At 51.1% G+C, this 19,680-nt stretch overlaps 1 protein-coding gene across 1 annotated transcript in view; it reads right to left on the reverse strand.

Moving 5' to 3' along the window:
• SH3PXD2B (SH3 and PX domains 2B) overlaps positions 1 to 13,516 on the reverse strand; it is a gene marked incomplete at both ends in the record, with an annotated part of 66,980 nt that extends 53,464 nt beyond the window's left edge. The window contains one exon of the mRNA XM_009583540.1: positions 13,436 to 13,516. Coding sequence (XP_009581835.1) covers positions 13,436 to 13,516 — 81 coding nt within the window. The remainder of the gene's footprint in view (positions 1 to 13,435) is intronic.
• Positions 13,517 to 19,680: the final 6,164 nt, after the last annotated feature.

Raw genomic sequence — 19,680 nt, forward strand, 5'->3', positions numbered from 1 at the left:
AGGCACCCAGAACGGAACCACAGGGCAGACAAAGCTTCATGTTCCCCAACCCAGTTCCAGTAAGGCATCAGGTGAGACACCCCGAGATGGTGGGATACAGAATCACTCATTTTTGGATGGCCCAAACAACTCCTGAAAAGCACTGCTTCCTTTCCCTCCTTTTGTAAGCCTGTCAAGAATATATTTGGGAAAGACTAAGGAGAGAGTTTAGTGTTTAAAGAAAGAAAAAGAAAACCTTATATTTGGAGAAGAGCACCAAGCAATTTCCATTAACACAGCCTCATCACTGATCCCTCTGTCTGCTTCTTGGGTGATTAAAATATACCGCTTTTTACATTCAATTCATTGGTGCTGAATCCTAGAAGTCATCATTCTCTTTACAGTGCTTTACTAATCCATTTTCCACTTAATTTCTGATAATTGCAGGCTCTAGTTGGAATTAGGCAGGGTAGGCAGGTCCCAGACTGCACAGATGAGCACTGAAAGCTGCAGCACTCCATGCAGGCACCAGGAGCAGAGCCTTAACGCCACCAAACAACCCGTACGGCATCCATAATTCACCACGGCGACCCAGCCGTGGGAAATGACTCTTGCCGGTAGACGTGCTTGGGAACAGAGCAGCAATACCCAGGGGTGATGCTGGTCTGCTCCGCTTCCTCTTCCCCATCCCGTCCATGGGAACGTCCCTCCAGCACAGCCGGGGCTGTGTCATACCGGGATGTACCCCTGGAAGGAGCCTTGGCATGGGAACAGGGAAGAGCTGTGCCACCTGCCCCAGCCTGGTGCCAAAGACCACAGAACCACCACCACAACCATCACTGGAGCTGTCACGGCAGCAGCAGCCATAGGGAAGGCTGCAAAGATGATTCATGTTCACCCACATCCTCCTCTCTAGCACCCCAAAGTAGACATGCTCAGAAGACCAGGAAGTCATGAGATTTAGCTTCTGTCGTGGAAAACGAAACAACGGTGGAGAAATACCAACACATGTGCCCTGTTTCATATGTTGAGGGCCATGCTCAAATACCCCAACCAGATCTAGTTTCACATCTAACACGGTGCTTCACGCCAAGAGGCAACCTTCAGTCAAGCATTTCAGCGATGGGTCAGAGAGACTTTACACACGTGCCACCCCACTCCGAGCTGCATGCTTGCCAAAACCTCGGGATGACTTGTCCCTAGCTTCTCCCCCAAATAGCTCATGATCTGATTTCTCTTCAACCCCTCCCTTCCCAAAAACCTTCCCTACTCCAGATGAGGAGAAGCAGACCAGCGCGCATTCCTTCCCTGAAATTAATGCAAAGTTTTAAATCTGTGGCAGGCCCAAACGTGATGAGACAAAGGAGGAGGCATTTGAGCTGCAGGCAGGGCTGCAAAAGCTGCAGTCCTACCACTTGGGAGAATGCTGCTGGTCAGAAACACCAGCCTCATGACCCTCCTCTTGCATCAGACTTCTTGCTAACCGTCTGTTTTCCCTGCTGTTCCTTCCCTGAAAACAAACCCCATCTTCCAAGTGAGCACAGTCAGCAGAAAGGCCAATGTGGGGAGACTTTTGTCTCCACACGAGGGAGGATTTCATTCTGCTTGGGTTCATGGTGGTGTCCACCAAGAGCAGCTCCATGCAATTACACAGGTGGAAAACAAACCACTGCAAACCCCTGAGGTTTAACTGCCAAAACCAGGGTCTCCTGAAACAGATACGCCTTAGTCCTTCTTAGTCCTTAGCATGACCATGCTCCTTTCCACCCTCTCCCACCTGACAATAAAACTCTCCGTCTAGCAGAGACAGAAGCTGATGGAACCCTGGAGCCCTGGGTGGACAGCCCCACAGACAGCATGAACCACCCCAGCTCCTGCATGAACCCACCAGCATCCCCACCCCACCCTCCTTCTCGCCTTGTATTTCTCCATTTATAGAAAAGGTGGGATTTAAAGAGGCCAAGTTCAGTGGTGCCCAAAAACCCAAGCTGGGCAGCACCCTCTGCAGACAGCGCATACCCAGAGCCACTGCGGCAAAGCACCGGGGCGGGCGCAGGAGCCTGGCACTGCCACCACCCGCACCATGGCAGGAGAGGACTCGCAGCACTTCTGAGTTCAGGCAGTCCGTGCCAGAGCTAACCAAGAAACTCCGTTTATTGCAAAACCAGAATGCTGCCGTTCAGCGATGTCTGATGGAGGAGACCGGCCCTCGCAGCTTTCGGAGGAGTTAATGCACTTAACAGGGAAGGGTTGAGCGAGCGCCGAGCAGCGGAGCTGGGGTATGGGGAGCCCCGTGGGGAGCCTTTGGGACTGCATAAAGCAAGATGCAATGCAACTCCAGGGGGAATGCCGTCCTATCCCAGGATATTCGCTCTTTGCCAGGGCCCGGAGCCAGCAAACACAGAGGCACCATGGAGGAGCCCCAGCAGCAGGCTAAGTGCAGCAACCCTGCTGCCTTCTGTGCATTTAAACACAAAAATGCAGATTTCACACAAAATTCAGCCCAAACCACATATCCTGAACTGCACCTGCTTTTTTAGGATCCAACCAGGATAGAGAGAAAGAGAGCAATGCCAAGGTTTTCCAGCATAACTAAACCTCTAAGGAGCACGAACCTTGACAGCACCCTAATCTTAGAGCTCTTCTCTAAGTGTAATCTCACCACAGAGATACAAAGAGAGAAAACCTGAAAAGCCTCTAGCCAAATTCACTGACTGACAAAAAAACACCACGGTTTTGGGGCTTAAAGCAGCCACCTGTTGGCAGGTGGAAAGCAGTCGCCCCCCAAACGGAAATCTCAGAGCTCCCTGGGAACTTTCCAACGGGACTTTTTTATTTCCTGAAGCTGGGCGGAGGGGTGGGAGGGGGAGAGGAGAGGAACTGGAAAATGCTGATTTGCCAAGAAGAAAGATCAGCAGAGTATCCATTTCAATTACCATTTCAATCTGAACTGTAAAACCTAACCGCTAAAATTAAAAGGATTTTTTTTTTTAATGTTTTAAGTGACTCATCAAGGGGAAAGCTTTTTTTAAAAAAATTAATAGTGAAAAACTAAGAGAACATTTTACACATGCTGAACTGAGTTTCTTTGCTAAAATTTAAACACTAACTTTCCTCCCAACTTAGGACAAGGAAACCTCACCATTTTGAAGAGCTGCACAGCTTCCCAGCTGGCTTGGCACCCAGCATGGCTGAACACAAAGCCTTCTTCAGTGGCCATTTCATCAGCCATTTTCAGCATGTATGCGTGCAGTTAAAAAATACAGGATTGCAACTTTCTGTTGACTGAGATTGGGTGAGAACTCCAAGATTTTGGGTCCCTACCAGAGCTGCTGCCACACCCCAGTGCTCCCCGGGGCAGGAGAGGGGCAACGCCCGCTGCCAGCAGTGGCTCTACAGGCAGAAATTCTCAGATAGGGAGGAAGACCCACAACTTAATCTTCTAAAAAACATTTCCTCCATTTTTCAGCAATATTTTTTCCTTAAAAAAAACCCCACACCACCCCAAAAACTGGCAGCTGCACTCTGCAAGGCTGAACACCTTGGCGAGCCCCAGCGACGGCTCTGCAGTGCCTGGGCAAGCTGTCCACCTACGAGAGTGAAGTTGCACAATATTGTTGAACCAACGGAACTTTCGCCTGCAGCACAAGACAGGGAGAGGTCTCACCTCCATCCTTCTCCTCTTCCTCATTCCTGGCCCTCCCAGTCCAAGCTCGCAGAGACGTGGGCTGGTCTGCTGCCAGCTTGGGGTGGGGGGATCAGCCCCAGAGGGGTCCCAAACCTCTTTGCACCCAAACTGCTCGCCGAGGGAGGTATTTCTCAAAGTCTGCTATCACAAAATATCTTCTTCCTCTCTGAAAAGGTCAAGTATCAGACCATGGCTCATGGTAAATGATCAGCAAGCTGAGCTCGCAGAGGAAAACAGGAGCACAAGGAATTCTCCATAAGGTGCACAACAGCACCTTGCGTATTAAAATATACCTGGTTTGGCTAATTTAATATGGTACCAGCACTGAAAAATGGCATTCGAATGAAAGCTTTTTCTTGCCCAAATCCTTAATATTCTATCAGGCAGTATTAAAACAATAAATCCACCAACCTTAATTACACCTCCCAAACCTAATCTCCAAGATCTAATTTCCACACTGCCAGGTAAAGACAGCCATAAACATCATTTGTAATTCACTGCTCAGTGACTCACCCCCATTGCAACGGCCTCAAGATATGGTACCAGTAAGGCAGAAAGGGTCAGGGAGGTGGAATTAAGACAGGGAAAATGCTGGCTCTCCTCATGCCGCCAGATCACAAGGGAGACCATTTTTCATGTAGGTTATTGCTCACATTGCAATCCTAGATAACAACAGAATATAAAAGTTACCATAAAACAGGGTGTAGAGCAGCATCCCGCAGCCCGGGGACGTGTGGGAGCCACGAGGTGATGGGAAGACGAGCAGAAGGGGTGCCATGCATCCAGCAGCACTGCAACACCCCCGTGGCAGTGGAGAAGCAAAGCCTCAGCTGCTGGCAGGGAAACCACGGAGTCACCATGGCACCACGGAGGGGACGGGCCAGCCGCCGGAGCCCTACAGCATCCACCCGCTGGCACCATATCATGTTTTCCCCTCTCCATTTTCTGGTTAAAGAGGTCCCCCTCCCCGATGCCGGCTGGCTGGAAGGCATGAATCACAGAGGAAGGGCAGATCCTGCACACCCATCCTTCTCTCCCCGCGAAGTCTCCCCTAGTCCAGCTGACGGAGCAGCCTCGCTGCAGCTGGCACAGACCTGCCTTCCTCGTCCCTCCTGCAGGATGCCTGCCACATGCCCTGGAAAAGTCTGTGCTGGATCCCAGGGATGGGAACAAGGAGCCAGGCAAGCCTCAAGGCAGAGAGCATATAGGAGAAGGGAAAAAAAACACGCAAGGAAAGCAAGAGCAGCATCACTTCTTAGATGGAGCAGAGCGCTGGGAAGGGAGAGCAGGTGGTTAAATTCTTCACTTGTCCCCAGGCCCACCAGGACCTCAGGGAGATCACTGCAGAGGTCCACACCTTGCTTCGCAAGGGGACTCCAAGACTGCCAGACATCCTTCACCAAAAACGCTTTCAACAGCCAGCGCGGGAGCGGTGATTTACAGCACCGTGGTAGACCTGCGACAGCCCGATGTAATCGAATGAAAGGCACAGAAAAGAAGTGAGAAATCAAGACTGCAGAAAAACACGTCGTCCCTTCAGCTTTATCACCTCCCTCTGCAAGGGCAGGACAAGCGCAGAACCACCATCTCCCTCTGTCTCTCCCAGCTCTTATTTCCATCTCCCACTCACATAAAACTGCACAGATGCTTCCACTTCTTAGATGCCCACGATACGCGTGTGGCACACGCTATGGTCAGTATGATATCATATGGATTTAGCAATGTGAATGGGTCCTCGACATTTTACTAAAAATCCAGCACTCTAAGATACAGACTCCTTTGCACTGATGTACTGCTATCTGTCCTCAGCTCTTCCCCAAGCAGAAGCAGTCAGCTTGAAACTGGCTTGTTTCAGAGGCAGGGCTGCTGCCACATAATATAAATTGCAGGTCTTTCCACCAGAAAACCGAGCTGCGTTAGATTGATTAAGAGCACGGTGGAGATGCTGGGGCTCGCGTCAGCCCGGACCCACGCAAACCTCATCAAAACCCCCGGCCACAACCGGCTCCGGGCAGGCACCTCCCCAGGGACCGACCCCACAGGCAGCGGGCAGGAGAGGGGCTGCCAGCAAGCTCCTGCCCTCCTGGGGATCCTGCTCAGCCCTCCCTGGAATGGGGCAGCTGAATTTCCAGGGCTTTTTCATTAAGTAGCTGGGGAGTGGAAGGGCCTTAACTCACCCCTGAGACAGGGAGAGGGGTGTAACCCCTCACCTCGTGTTACAGGACAACTTTTAAACACATTACCAAAAGCCTCACCAAATAAAACCACACCGGATTGTCAGCAAGAGATCTCAGCTCCGTCCCCGAGGAGTTGAAACTGTTTTAACCACCCCATCTTTCTGCCTCCCCCCTCCACAGGTTAGACTCAGCACAGGCTCCCCTCCGGATCGCACCCACCAAGCGATGCTTCACGTGGGACGTACTTCCCCCAGGGCAGGGAAGCAAAGGCTGCGAACGCTGTCTCCTTCGGCTGCTCTGCCAGGTTTCCAGAGGGAAGGAGATCAGGGGGTGCCAACATGGATGAATGAACAGAGCACGGGCTCGGCAGCCTGCCCTCCTTCGCCGTGGGGCCACCACGGCAGCGCCAGGCGATGAGCCTGGGAACAAGAAGGGCCCATCTGGTGGGAGCAGACGGAGACGAGAGCCAGGAGGTGAGCGGGAGCCCTCAGGGCTCACAGCAAACCAGCAAGAAGCAAAATTGCTCCGGAGGCAAGAGGGAAGATTGCAGAAACCTGGCAAAGGTGCAGACACAGCCTGCGGAGGAAAAGGAAAGGGCAAACGCTGGCCATCAGCTTGGAATAAAGCAAAAATCATCAGGTGCTGTTCCCAGCAGCTGCTCGAGAAAGGCTTTAGCTACGAGAATTGAAAATTATTTCTGCTGCAGACACGCGCTGCCCAGTGCCGCCGCGCTCGCCCCAGGTGTACGCTGGCCCTGGGAGCTTTCATCCAACACCGACTCTCAGGGAGGATGGGCTGCCGTTTCCCAGAGGCAGGGACCGCTTTCGGCAGCTCGTTTCCCAGAGGCAGGCACGGCTTTCGGCAGCTCGCAGCCCCGCTCGGCTGCCAGGCACAGAACGCAGCAGCTAGTCAGGGTGCCAGCTAGAGCCAATTATAACTCCACTGACCTGCCTTGGCGCTAGCATGCACGGGAATGCGCTGGCTCCCGGCTGCCAAACGCTGGAAAGCTATAAATGGGAGACATTTGGAGAGAGAAAAAATTAAGGAGCCAACTTTTAACTAGGCTGAAGTGCATTGGACTGTAGAAGTTCCTTGTGGAGGGAGAGAGGAGGAGAATGATGATGATCTTTGATGCACTGCTGGAAAAATACCGGCTCTTACTTCTACAGAGAGAGGTAGTGCTTATTTAATGGAAAGTGTTTCTTCTTCTCTCGAGTTCGATTATGGCAATTCACTATTTCTATACTTCTGCATATAGTGCTTAAGCTCACAGCTCTCAGTGCAGTCTGGGCACAGAGGAAAAAGGAGTCGCTGGTGCTTTGTAGCAGGAACCTCACCGTAGGAAGCTGTGGGTTTTTTCTTGTCCTTGGTCATGCAAGGGCCTGTCTTTCATGATCCAGCTGTCTAAAAGCGAGATCCTGGTGATTTATTTTTGTGGCAGGGTGAAACCACGAAGTACATTGCACACGCAACTGTGCAGAATTTTGCTGAACTCCATAAACCCTGGAGAAAAAAGAAATCCCCGAAGTGTTGAAATAAGATTCCTGTTACGAAATAGCTATCAAAAGAGCCCTGTTTACAATCCCTGGATACAAAAAGACATCCATCTCCTGCAGCCACAGCATGGCTGAGCTGCCTTAGGGCTTTTTCATCAAAGAGGCCGCCAGGACCAGGCGCGACCCAGAAGAGGGGCGAAATCCAAGCGGTGCCTCAGCTTGCGTTCCCACCTGAAGGAGCCTTGTGCTGTTCGGGACACATTACTCGGCATGCCTGCCCCTTGCTTTCCACATCTGGAGAATTAAGATAACACTTACTTCACCTTTGTGAACCATGTGCCCTGCTAGGAGTCCAGCTTAAAGAGCAGAGGAAGAGGAGATGGAGGAGGAGGAGGAGGAGTGCAGGCGGAGGAAGGCGAGCACGCGGCTTGCAGTACTGGAAACAACGCATGAGGCTCATTTTAATTTTTCAAGAGTCCAACTGCCTGAAACAGGCTGATGAGAACAATTCTTCTCTGTGTGCCAGCTAGTGTCTTCTGAGCCCATTTTAATGTAGTGTTTTATTCAAAAACAGTCTGAATTACTAAGATACTGACTTTCCCCCCTCTCCGTCTTTGCCTGGCGGCTGCACGTACACAACAAGTGAAGAATCCTCTCCAGAAAGGCTAATCTGCCTTCCATGTCCAGATGACATGCACAGACCATTGCCTTTTGCCAATTTTCTCATAAAAGTAGGCACCACTTCAACAACCTATTTTTTTGTGTGTGTTACACACAAAGCTGTTGGCCTGAGGGCTGCAGGACTCTCTCCAAGATGACATCGCTCCACGCCGGTCAAAGCTGAAAGTTTCCAACTAAGAACCTGAAGGATTTGTTAAAAATATGGACAAACGAAAGGACTGGGAAACACACTCAATGTGCATGCAGAAAGGAGTGGAGGCTGGCTCTCTGAGCTAGAGCCATTTTTAAGGTTGCTTAAAATTCTCAATTTTTCTGTCTCTGAATCGTGCAGCAAGCACACTTACTCCAGCCTACGTCACGTCTCCATCCCTTGGCTCAAAATTAAACCTCTGTGCAGAGGAGCAGCCACGCAGCATCACCCTCTCCTACAGCCTTCAGCTGGGACAGGACTGAAGGAAAGGTTTCTGACTGCAAGAGGAAAAGCCCTGGGGTAACCTGTCCCCAAGAAGGGCATCCCTGAATGGCAATTCGGTACTTAAGGGCTTGCAGCTGCCTGCCAGAGGAGAAGCTTCAGTGGTGAGAAGGTGGGACACGGCATGAACGGCAAAGCCTGCTCCAAGGGGGAGGTTTGAGACCCGGCTCCATCACAGCTCACAGGCAGCTCGCTTTGTGACCGATCGGATCCGCTCCCAACTGCGGAGACACAAGCCCTGCTGTCCAGGACACGAAACAAGACAGGACTGAAAAGAGCCAGGCGAAGACTCCTAGTCAAGGAGAGGGTGGCTGCAGCTGAAAGGCAGAGGAGGCCGAGGACATGGAGCGGGGCTCCTGCCCAGGGAAAGCACAGGGGTCTGGTAACAGCGGGAAAGGCATAAAAGGGTCAGGTTTGAGTGTAAGGACGTTTTAGGAGCATAGTGAGACAACAGCGGCTCTTGGTCACATGAAGACTTGAAACAACTACCGTCATGGCTGATGAGCTCATAATTACAGAGTGGGGAAAAAATGTTTCTTTTTGGGGGTTTCCATAAAAAACACAAAACACAAGCCAGTGTCTGTTCTCTAACCAACAGTGTCACTCCTTACAGCTAATCGTTTCAAGAGGATCCTTCCAAGAGACTTGTTAACGTCCTCTTGAGTGATGCATCCGACATGATCCAGCGGAGCCCGGCAGTCACTGCACAGCTCTTCCCCCACCGGCAGGGCTGGAAGCATCTCTCAGGCACGCAAGACCCCGATCCTCTACCTCTGTCCACCAGAGACAGCCGCTCACATATCTGATTACCAGCTTCCATGCCAGCTAACATTTCCAGCGTACCTGCCAGCCCCAATTAGCGTCCAGAATACAACTGGCATCCTTGCAAGCATCAATCTTACTGCCTTTATTTCTTAGGAACAGCATCCATCTGCTCCCAATAGCTCACATCTGGCACACTGAGTGTTACGAAAGAGCCTCAACCCTATTCGAAGGAAACTATTCCTCCAGCCAAGAGATTCATGCATAACTGAGTTTAGTATTTGTAGTTACAAATTTACTACAAATCATACAGTTACCTGAGGTTTCAAACTTTAGAATTACAATTTAATCTAGGGTTTGTTTTTTAATCCCTAAAAAGTTGCTCTTATGTAAATCACCACGTGACAGAAAACACTTAGGGAGAAAGCAAGAGAAGAGCACAGAGGATCTACACAGCACTGCCCAGGTCGCTGAAGGTTTCCTCCTGCAATGAGCAGTATATAGGAGGTGCAGGTATTCCTCAGCTCAGGCATTCCCTTCTCAACTTCACCGCCTGGCATGGTACGCCAAGCCTTCCTGTGATGACCCCAGAGCAGGAAAGAGTATGACCTGCGCGCTTCCCAAGGGATGAGGGCCACCACTTCATCTGCTCAAAATGCTGGAGCGGGACCAGGAGGAAGCAGCCTGTGCCTCGTGCTGCGACACAGGAGCTGAACTGTGAAACGAGCGTCCATCACCAGCCCTTAGAGAGGAGGTGACAATCTCCTGCGTGACAGCGGATGGCCCATGGTGTGGTCAACAGAATGAAAACGGGTAATTAGGCAGAAAGAGGAGGTCTTGCCACCCTTGGAAGAGAAAAGCCGGGCGGTGCTTGGAAAGGCTGCTACAGCGATGAGCTGCAAACCAGGACTTCTGCAGAAGAGGGCCAGCCTCGGGTATCAATGACAGCCAAATTGGAAGTTCACAATATTCATACAAAACCTTGAACGTTCCCAGCTGATAACAGCACAGCCTGCGGCATTACTGCGACCAGCAAGGAGGCTTTGGACATTCCCCATTCCCGTACAGGTAACGCAGCTGGTCCGGCGTCTCTGCATCCAGACGGAGGCAGAGACCAGCGCTGGGCAAACTCCAGGATTCACCCGTTTTGGCTGAGCTGGCAGTTTGTGTTTTGGGCATCATTCCTTCCTGGCTGGGGAGGGAAGGACACTTTGCCCTCCGGTTGCAGTAGGAGCAGGCTAGCCAGCGAGGCTGTCAGTAATAAGCGTGCATGTGTTTTACTTGGCCCTACTCCTAAAATAATTGTTTGGCCACAATGGAAGGTGACAAGCGATTCAGCTGTGGCCCCACAGGGAATATCAGGAGAAAATCCCCAACCACTCACACAACCATGCCTGGGCTGCTCTGAACTGCAGCAACACATCAGGCCGGGGGTCAGCCCCCACCAGCCCTCACGCCTGCCCCAAGAAGTTGTTCTCCTCTCTCCTACTTGGATCAAATGGCTTCCTTGTCCTCCTGCCTGGGCTTAGCAGGAGGGTCACTGACAGCAAAAGAGGATGCACCAACCTTCACCCGAATGTGGCCAGAGCTGCTATTGAAAAAACAAAACCCTGCTCAGCTTCTGGCAGGAGCATGGAAAGTGCAGCCAGAATCACTGGGAACATAGAAATTAAATTAACAAATATCTCTACCCAAACATGCATGTACTGTGATTGCTCAAGGCCATAAGTATGAATAAATTTGGATGGATTTTCACTGGATAACACGAAAGACAAATTCTTGACACAGGGATCACCTGCATCCCAAGTTTCCAATTCTTCCTCCAACGCATCAAAAAGGTCATCAGAACTGGACCCGGGAAACATATTTTTCCCCTCTTAGTATGTTTTCAGAAGCAGCCGAACCATTTTAACCAGTTATTTTGTAGTTGGGTTTTTTTTTTTTTAATAACCGGAGGCATGAATAATTTCCAGCATGGAAAATTTCTGCCTAAAGAGCTAAAATTGGCATAGAATCATCCAACAGTCATGTAATAAAGGCCTCCAGCAACGGCAACAGTCAGTGCTACCAAGCCTACCTAGAGCATTTTTTTCCACTGTGCTAAGAGTGTTTCACTCCTCGCCTTTCAATCCAATTTCCACTGTACTGCACCACAAGTTTAAAATAAGGACACCAGGAAGAATGTCCGATAAGGGGGAAGGAAGGGACAAACCACAATTTCATTCATTCTTTCAACAGAGCCAAAAAGGAGTGGTTACTTTTTTTTCCTTTTCTTTTCTTTTTTTTTTTTTTTTTTAAAGAAAAAGCTGCAGGGAACAGGGAATGGGGGAGACTTTTGCTTTAAACTTTCCCATCTGCATCATGATATATATAAAAAGCCCCTCTGCCTCCAAAGGTGCTCCAGGGTGTTTTGCAGAGCCAGTTTGAGTCTCTGGCTCCAGCCAGCCTCCAGTGACGACGCTTTCCCTCTAGGAGCATGCACAGCTCCAGCCAAGATGGAAGGGGAGGAAGAGAGGAAGGACAGCCACTATTTCCCTACTTGTCCTTCCCCACGAGGAGCAAGGCAGCCCAGAGAAACACAGCTGGAGGCACCAGTTTATCACATATAAACCCCAAAAGGACTGTACCCCCCTTGCAGCAAACGACGGCGTGAGCTTGGCCACCACCTTGGAGCACCAGTGAAGACAAGATGCTGCGGAGAAGGAAGCACTGAGCTCCATTTCCTTCCAGCCCTGGCTGCTACCCAACAGCTGTTCCCTGTTTATTTACTTTAATATTTCCTTGGTTACACAAGCAGCTGCACACATATTAACCCCTGCCTGCACCAGCAGCCGCCCGTGCCACCCTGCCTTACCTTGCCCGGCACGATGCTGCGGGACAGCAGCATGGGGCAGGGTAAGGACACCCAGCGTCTCGCCAAAGCTGGGCTCTCGCTGGCTGGCCCAGCTCAACATGGTCAAGGTGCCTTGTCGGGCAGAGGACAGGGCACCATCGATGTGAGCAGCCGTCTCGCACAATCCCAGCCTTCGCAGGCTGACCTGAAGCCAGCTGACCAGCTGAACCTGGGAAAGCCATCTGGATTCCCATGGGCTTGCTTCACTGGGCAGGCCCAGATGTGCTGTAATTTTAGCAGTGTATTTGTGTCTGGATGCAGTGATTTCAGGAAAGGCATCCTCATTCCCGGGCAACCACAGCACCCTTTCAAATAAAGCATATAGCGATGCTCAACTTCACGTGAGCGCGTCACTGGAGGCAGAGGGTGCCCGGCTCCTCTCCCAGTCCCGTGCACGGGCCAGGAGGGACGTGCCAGTGACTCTTCTGGCAGCTGCCGCCGGTCCATAGATCACTTTATGCATTTTCCTTTCTCATCTGCACAGAGCCTGTTCCAGCAGCTCAGTTTGTGTTTTGGCTCATAAATCTCAGCCAGACCCCTTGGCTCATCTCCACCAAGGAGGGGGTGGAAAACACCCTTTGCCTGCTCGCCCAGAACACCGGCTTTCGTTTTCTGCAACCCAGCCTGTCCCAATTGCCTTTCCAGCCTCCTCCCTCCCTCCCGGCTCCATTTTCTTCCCGGCTCTCCCCTGCACCAGGAGGTAATTGCTAAAGCAGCTGCTATCAGCTGCCCTCTGGGCTGGCAGCACACCGCACCGGGCAGCGGGCATTTCCCCAGCGCCTGCTCCCCGAAACACCAGCCAACGGAACACGGACCCAGGGAATCAGCAGCCTTGTTTTGCTGTGATAGCAGCTGGGAAAGGCATGGTATTAGCTCCGCAGGAATGGAATTTGGGCCTAACTTTACAAAATCCCCCCCCCCAAAGCAAACAAAAAACCCCAACAAAAACCCCACCACTTGCACAGATTTCTGTTGCAGGAATTCAAACACACCTACGCAGCCCTGCATGCATTTAGTCCAGAAAGCAGAACTTTAACACTGGGATATGCAAAAGCCCCTCGTGTGTCCCCACTGAAGCAGAAGAGGCTCTGGAGCAAAGAGTCCAGCTTTTGAGGTTGCCTTGTTCCTGCTTTTTTCAAGGATTTGCATTTAAGTTTCCTCAGATCAAAACATTTCCTGGTAGATTACCAAAGGCATGCTTAGCATAAGGCAGAAACCACGCTTCTCAACTGACCACAGCTTTCGACCCTCCGAAGTCAAAAACCCAAGAACTGGCAAAATGCTTACCTGCAGGTCAAAGAACTTGCTGTACCGTCGGTATATGACTTCTGTGGACCCATTGGACCAGGTGACTTTGATAATGTACACCTGTAGGGAACAGAGGAAGAAATCAGAGAGGAGTGACCCAACAACCCGCACCACAACCCAAACGCTGCTAAAGCTGCCACGCAGCCCCCATGGCTGGGCATCAATCAGGAAAGTTCATGAGACCACTTAAAGTCATTTCAGCAACACTAGAAAGTATGTAAGATTAAATTATTAAGATCCACTGCTGCAACTTAACTTTCTACTAAATGCTTATTGATAGTTGTGAACTAAGACAGCTCCCTATCCCTAAATAGGGGCATACGTCGAATGTGAAAGGGCACGTCTATGTAAAAACACAGTTAAAGTCTCTCCAGACACAGACACATTACGGGTTAATAATTATGCCGTGGCCACCCCATCTATGGCTGCAGCATCAAGTTTGATGTCAAGATCCCAAAACTGCAGCCCGCAGCGTGCTGCACCATGCACCGCCGCCAGCCTGGGTCCCGGGGCTGGGGCTTGCAAGAACTCAAACCCACAAGGTTCGAAATTCTGTCTGTTCTTCCATAAGCAGCTCTGAGGTTTTGTTTATTTAAATTTGCTGGGGTGCAAATTACCCTCCTGTTCCTTAAAATGCTACACAATCAATCCTAGTAATTGCAGGTTATTCACAGACCAACGACCAGGCTTTTACTGGTGATGAATTAAAAAAAAAACCCAACCCAGTTTTTTTATTCTTCTATGAAAGTCAACAAGTAAATAACAGAATTGGGCAATTACTTAACTAATGTCCTCGCTTGTTGCTCGCAGAAACCAAAGATGACCCTTGACGAGATGCCAGCGTAACACTCAAGTGATGCAAACCTCAGCCTTCACTATTTGATAACATATTGACTAAGCAGAACAAGGGCATGTTCATTTTTTCTTCTAGCTCTCATGTCCTGCTTATTTCCACCACAAATTCAAGTATCGATTCACTGAAGCAGGAACAAAACATTCAGAAGCTCAGATGAACGGACCTGCTAGAGCTCCAGTTAACATAATGAAGCGTGAAGGCTCTTAGGATGCTGATGTTTTGGTATTTAAAACAGAATCCCTTAAGAGTTTCACAAGGTTTCCCATGGAGACACACATTTTTGTAGATGCTGGAATGTGGCCAACATCCCAGCCCAATATCCAAACTCAAACACCAGGAGACTGAAATGGATAGCACAACGCTAAATTATTTGAGCTCATCAAATCTGCTCAAATCTAATCCAGAAATCTAATCAAAAAGGTCACTCTGCTGCTCAGAGGGCTGACCCAGCATGACCTACCAAGGTGAGAAGACTCCTGAGGAAACCCAAACTCAATGGAATCACTTCCAAATTAAGACGGGAAAAGAGGCAGCAAGATGAAGCAAGTTCCTACTGCTAAAATAAAGAACTTAGTACTTTCAACCCAGCAATTCAGTGACCACTTTTCTTAAATCAGATGATCGGCCCCAACACAAGTGCAACTGCTTTGCTGACTTGCAGTGAGCTGGCTGGGTGTCACAGGCACCACCACCCTCTCCCAGATAAAATCTGAATCGCTCGGCGTTGCCTCATGGGCCTTATTCAGCTAACCACAATCCTCTCCTTTCATTCACAAATTATTTTTTTGAGCTGAATTACCTGCGCTTTCTGCATATTAAGACAAGGAAGACAGAGGGCTCGTGCAAGACAGCATCTGTAGCAGCTGTGGAGACCTGGATGGACCATGATTTGCTACAAGGGAGGCCCAGACACCCTGCTTACTTATCACCTAACGTGGCTTGACAAGTACTCTGCATTGGGTCAGGCACAACACCCATTCAAGAACATGCCTCTAGACTTTAAGAGGTCAGGGACAACTTGGCTGACCACAGTTTGCAATGAAAACTGGTGAAGTTGCATGACGTGGCCTCTGAAGTATCTGACAGCATCCATACAGCCACCACCATACCATCAGCAAACTAAGCGTTAACTTGATGCTAAGAAAGCATCCAAGATGCCTTTACCCTCACCCCAGGACTTGCCGGCAGGCCAGCATGAGCTCATTTTGGTTGGAAGCTCAGCTGATATCCCAGCTTTTTTACCAGTCTACAGCACTTTATGGGGTTATATCACTGCTGGCTGCCTGCCTGGAGAAAGCCTTCCACTGGGGCAGGAGGAAGAGCCAACTTTTCTTCATTGTTTATTCCTATCCTTCCTTTATTTGGAGTCAACAGCTTATTAGACTGGGATTTTAATCAGGATGTGGATTTGCTCAAGCCAAAATGAATTCAAAGCTCTTAAGGGTAATAAAGCCATGAGATTCGAGGCCACACCACGCTTTATTATACCCTTTGCAATTAAGGGAAGGAGCATTTCTCCCAACCGATGAGCTCACTCCTATTTTGCTGAAATGCAGATCTCCCTGGAGTCTGGATAACGGTTTCTTGCACATCCCGTCTGAACAGCAGAAAGGTCTCCGGGGGTATCTGCTCACCTACCTGTGGAAAGCAGAAAAGATGGGGAAGCCCACAGGCGTGGGAGCTCCTCAGATCTATGAAAACACTGTCTCAGTAAAGCTGGCCTCCTCTCCTTGTGAATAACCCTCATCCTTCACTCTGATGGCCCCATCCCACAGGGGTATTCTGTTGGCCAAAACCATCACAGATCTTGATCTCTGCCAATACCTAATCCAGTCCCTGCTGTCCTAGGGACGAAAAAGACACCAGAAAGCACAACTCAGGTGCTCTCGTCAACTGACAACAAAAGTGCAGATATTGAACGGGATGAACAGCAGAGTCAGCCACCCAGCGATGGTTTTCACAGGGACTGGAGATGATGAGGCACCAAGCTACCACAAGCACCCACACATCTCTTTCTCAGGTGCTTTTGGAAGACACTTCCAATGATCAAAACAGTTTTGAAAACATTGCACTTGGTCTGAAGTTTCCCCTCCTGGCCTGGCACTGCACCATGTCCTGCCAGGAGCACCCACCATGGAGCAGCAGCCCGAACAAACCCAATTTTGTCCTGGTAGGAGTCACCCCATCACCCGCTCCCACAACCCTCGATCCTGCAGAGGCGGCTCTGAGGACGGGCTTTTTCCCAGCCCAGCTGTGTGGGTGAGGGCATGTGGAAACAGTTATTTCATGGGTCTTCTCCAGCTCCGATTTCTACGGTCCTTCAAAGAAATAACACAGAGAAACCACCAGCAGGCCTCTTTCCATGGAAAGAGCGAGGGGATCTCCTGGGGCTGCAGCTGGCGCTGCCTCGGGGACGTGCACCCGCGGGGAGCACTGCTGGGAATGGGGGGCCACCACCGCTCAGATCCCGCTCCGCCGTTTCCTCGAGGGGTGGGGAGAGCCGAGCAGATGGCAGGGAGGCAGCGGGCGGCCAGATCCAGGAGGGGGGCTCTGCAACCCCATCACGTGGGACGGGCCCATGGCCAAAACCAACAGGCAAAGTTATCTAAATATTTACAGCCCTTCCCGGGCCAGCAGCGGGGTCTGCACCGTGGAGGGAACTAGCTGACTCGGTGAAACCCGGGAACCGGCAGCTCCCCTCCCTCCCTCTGGAAAGGATGCCTTACCCTGCCCCACTCCCAGCCCAAGAGCCTCCATCCCTTGCTCCGCTCCAGTCTACGTTGGCTCCAGCCTACGTTGCTGCACACGTGTCACGTCAAATCCCGCAGCTAGGTCTGATGCCTGAAGGCAATGGGCCAGGCAGAGCTTTGGAACAGGCAGAAATCACCGGGGCTCAATCCTCCTTAGCTTCATTTCAGCCACAGGTCGGGGAGCATAGCTGAAATGCATGCCTGTGCTTCTGAAATCCTTGAGACGCAGCTCACGGCATTTGTCCTACTAGAGCAAGGCGCAGAGGAGGGGTACAGAGCTTTCAGGGTCACTCAAATACACTCAAACTTCTGCTTTCAGGATTAAGAAAGCCCCACGCACGCACTCTCAGCCCCCCATCGCTCCTCTCCCAGCCACCAGCTCCCCTGCCCTCGTGCCGTGAAACCGCAGACCCACGCTGCAGCAAGCCGAGTTATGGAGCCGGAGGAGTTCCCGGCGGGACAACCTTGCCAGAGCTACAGCGAAGACCAAAGCAAGGAAACAAGACCTGCCCCTCCGGGGGGCTTTTCATGGGGGTGCAGAGGCCCTGGGACAGTTTTGGAGGTGCAGGTGGATGTTGTTTAATGCCAGAGGAGAGGAGCACTTCACGTTAACGCCAAATGCTCCCCGTGCTCCTGTCCCTTGGAGGGCAGAAGCAGATCAGATCCTTCACAGAAAATGGAAACCTGCAGATGCAAAAGGCTGAACTCCGACAGACACCGTGGGGATTTGGCTCCCAAACTCCCTGGGTTCCTCAAACTCCCCACATTACAAGTAATTGGCCACACACCAACTACTTAAAAATTACCGATCGAGAAGTTTACCATCAGGACCTCCATCATCCAGGATTCTCCTTGGTCACATTTGAAAGCGAGTGCTCTAAACAGAAATATAAAGACGGAAAAAAAGACTCCAGGCTCGCCCTGCCCGGCATCATGAGCTCGGTCCCCGCAGCATCCCTGCCACCTCTCTCCCCCCCCAGCATCTCTGGAGAAGCAGCTCAGAGGGAGAACGGGCCAGTGGAAAGCAGGACTGAAAACCTTCATAAGGGAACTGTCAAAAAATGACAGGTTGCTAAAAGAAATGCAAATGGCACCTGGCCAACTGTAACAGAGCTGTCAACGAGAGCTGCCAGTGAGCTCGCATGGCAGCAAGGGCTCTGCGGCCCCGGGGGAAAACACGCAGGCAACCCGCAGCGGGTGAACGCCAGCGGGAGATCCAGGACATCCCTCCCGGGCAGCTCAGCACCCCAGGCAGGGCATGAGCTCCCATGTCAGGCATCACCAGAAGAGCAGAGAGGCTGAAGGAGCCAGCTCAGACACACATCCAGAGCGGTCGGAGCCACAGGGACTAGAGCACGAGAACAGAGGAGACGAGAAGCCAGCGCAAACTATCTCTATCTGAAAGGGCAGCCAGAGATTTAATTTTTTTTTTTTTTTTTTTTTCCTCTTGAAGAAACGAAGTAGCAAGCATAAGCCCTGGGAGCTGTCAAACCCCAGAAGTATTTTTCCAGGGACTGATAAAGAGCCTCAGAGCTGCAGATAGCAATGGCTCCTGGTGACTTCCACCGCTCAAAGGGACCGAGGACTCTGGAGTCCTTCACAAGCCCTCAGTCTTGCACCTTCCCCAAGAGGCACACTGTCCCATACAATATTGTGGAGAGAGAGAGGAGATGATTCAAGCAGCTGACTTGAGGCAATGGAATTAAGATGATACTAAAAAAAAAAAACTAACAGAAACAGTTTCCCATTCTTGAAACATGCGGCCGTGTGACCTCCTAGAAGAATCACTTCTGGACTCCTTGCATAAACACATTACGGACGTGCACAAAACACAATCTGGGAAGCAGCCTGGACTGCTTAAATTTGAGTAGGAAAAAAGCAGACTGAAGTTGCAGGAAAACCTAGAGCTACAGTTTCGGCCTCTCTCCTCCCACAGGAGGAGTTTTCCCAAGTTTTCCAAGGAGACTTGCAAAGTGTCCTGGCTGCGGGGGCACACGTAAAGCCCACAAGTAAGGCTTTGGGGAGAGGGCAGCTGCTGGCTGGCCTGCAAGCTCTCTGCCTGGCACCCAGCACACAACTGAACTAGGCAGCAAGTCCACCCCGAGCTCAGCACCATCCAGCTACGCCAGCTCGAGCCCAGGAGCAGCACACCCATACTGACACAGCCCTGCGAGCCAACAACCCACCAGCAGCCTTCCCTGGCACGGCACAGCCCTCCCTGGGTGGCTCTGCAGCAATCCCCAAGCTTCCCCGGCCCCGAAACATCCCTGCGCCCAGGGCTCCTGCACACCGAGACCCTCCCGTTTCAATGCCAGCCACACCAGAGGCACGTCAATGACGGCAGGGCAGAAAGCAATGCCATGGTCACTTGGGAAGACACCTCCATGGGGCTGCAAGGAGACGCAGCTTTGCCCACCCGCCACTGACGGGCATCAGCAAAGGTCCCCAGCCACTCAGCAGAGCTCCTACAGCAAAGCCAGACATAACAGCCTCCAGCAGAGGCAGAGCTGTCTGCAGAGCTGTTTCCAATGGGTTTGAGCCTGTGTGGTCTCGGGTCCAGGGAGACTATGTACAATAAACCTCTCTGTGGAAAACTCCGCATATTTAAAGCATCTTTA

The sequence above is a fragment of the Fulmarus glacialis genome, unplaced genomic scaffold (genome assembly GCF_000690835.1).
Source record: "Fulmarus glacialis isolate BGI_N327 unplaced genomic scaffold, ASM69083v1 scaffold14260, whole genome shotgun sequence".
Lineage (NCBI taxonomy): Eukaryota > Metazoa > Chordata > Aves > Procellariiformes > Procellariidae > Fulmarus > Fulmarus glacialis.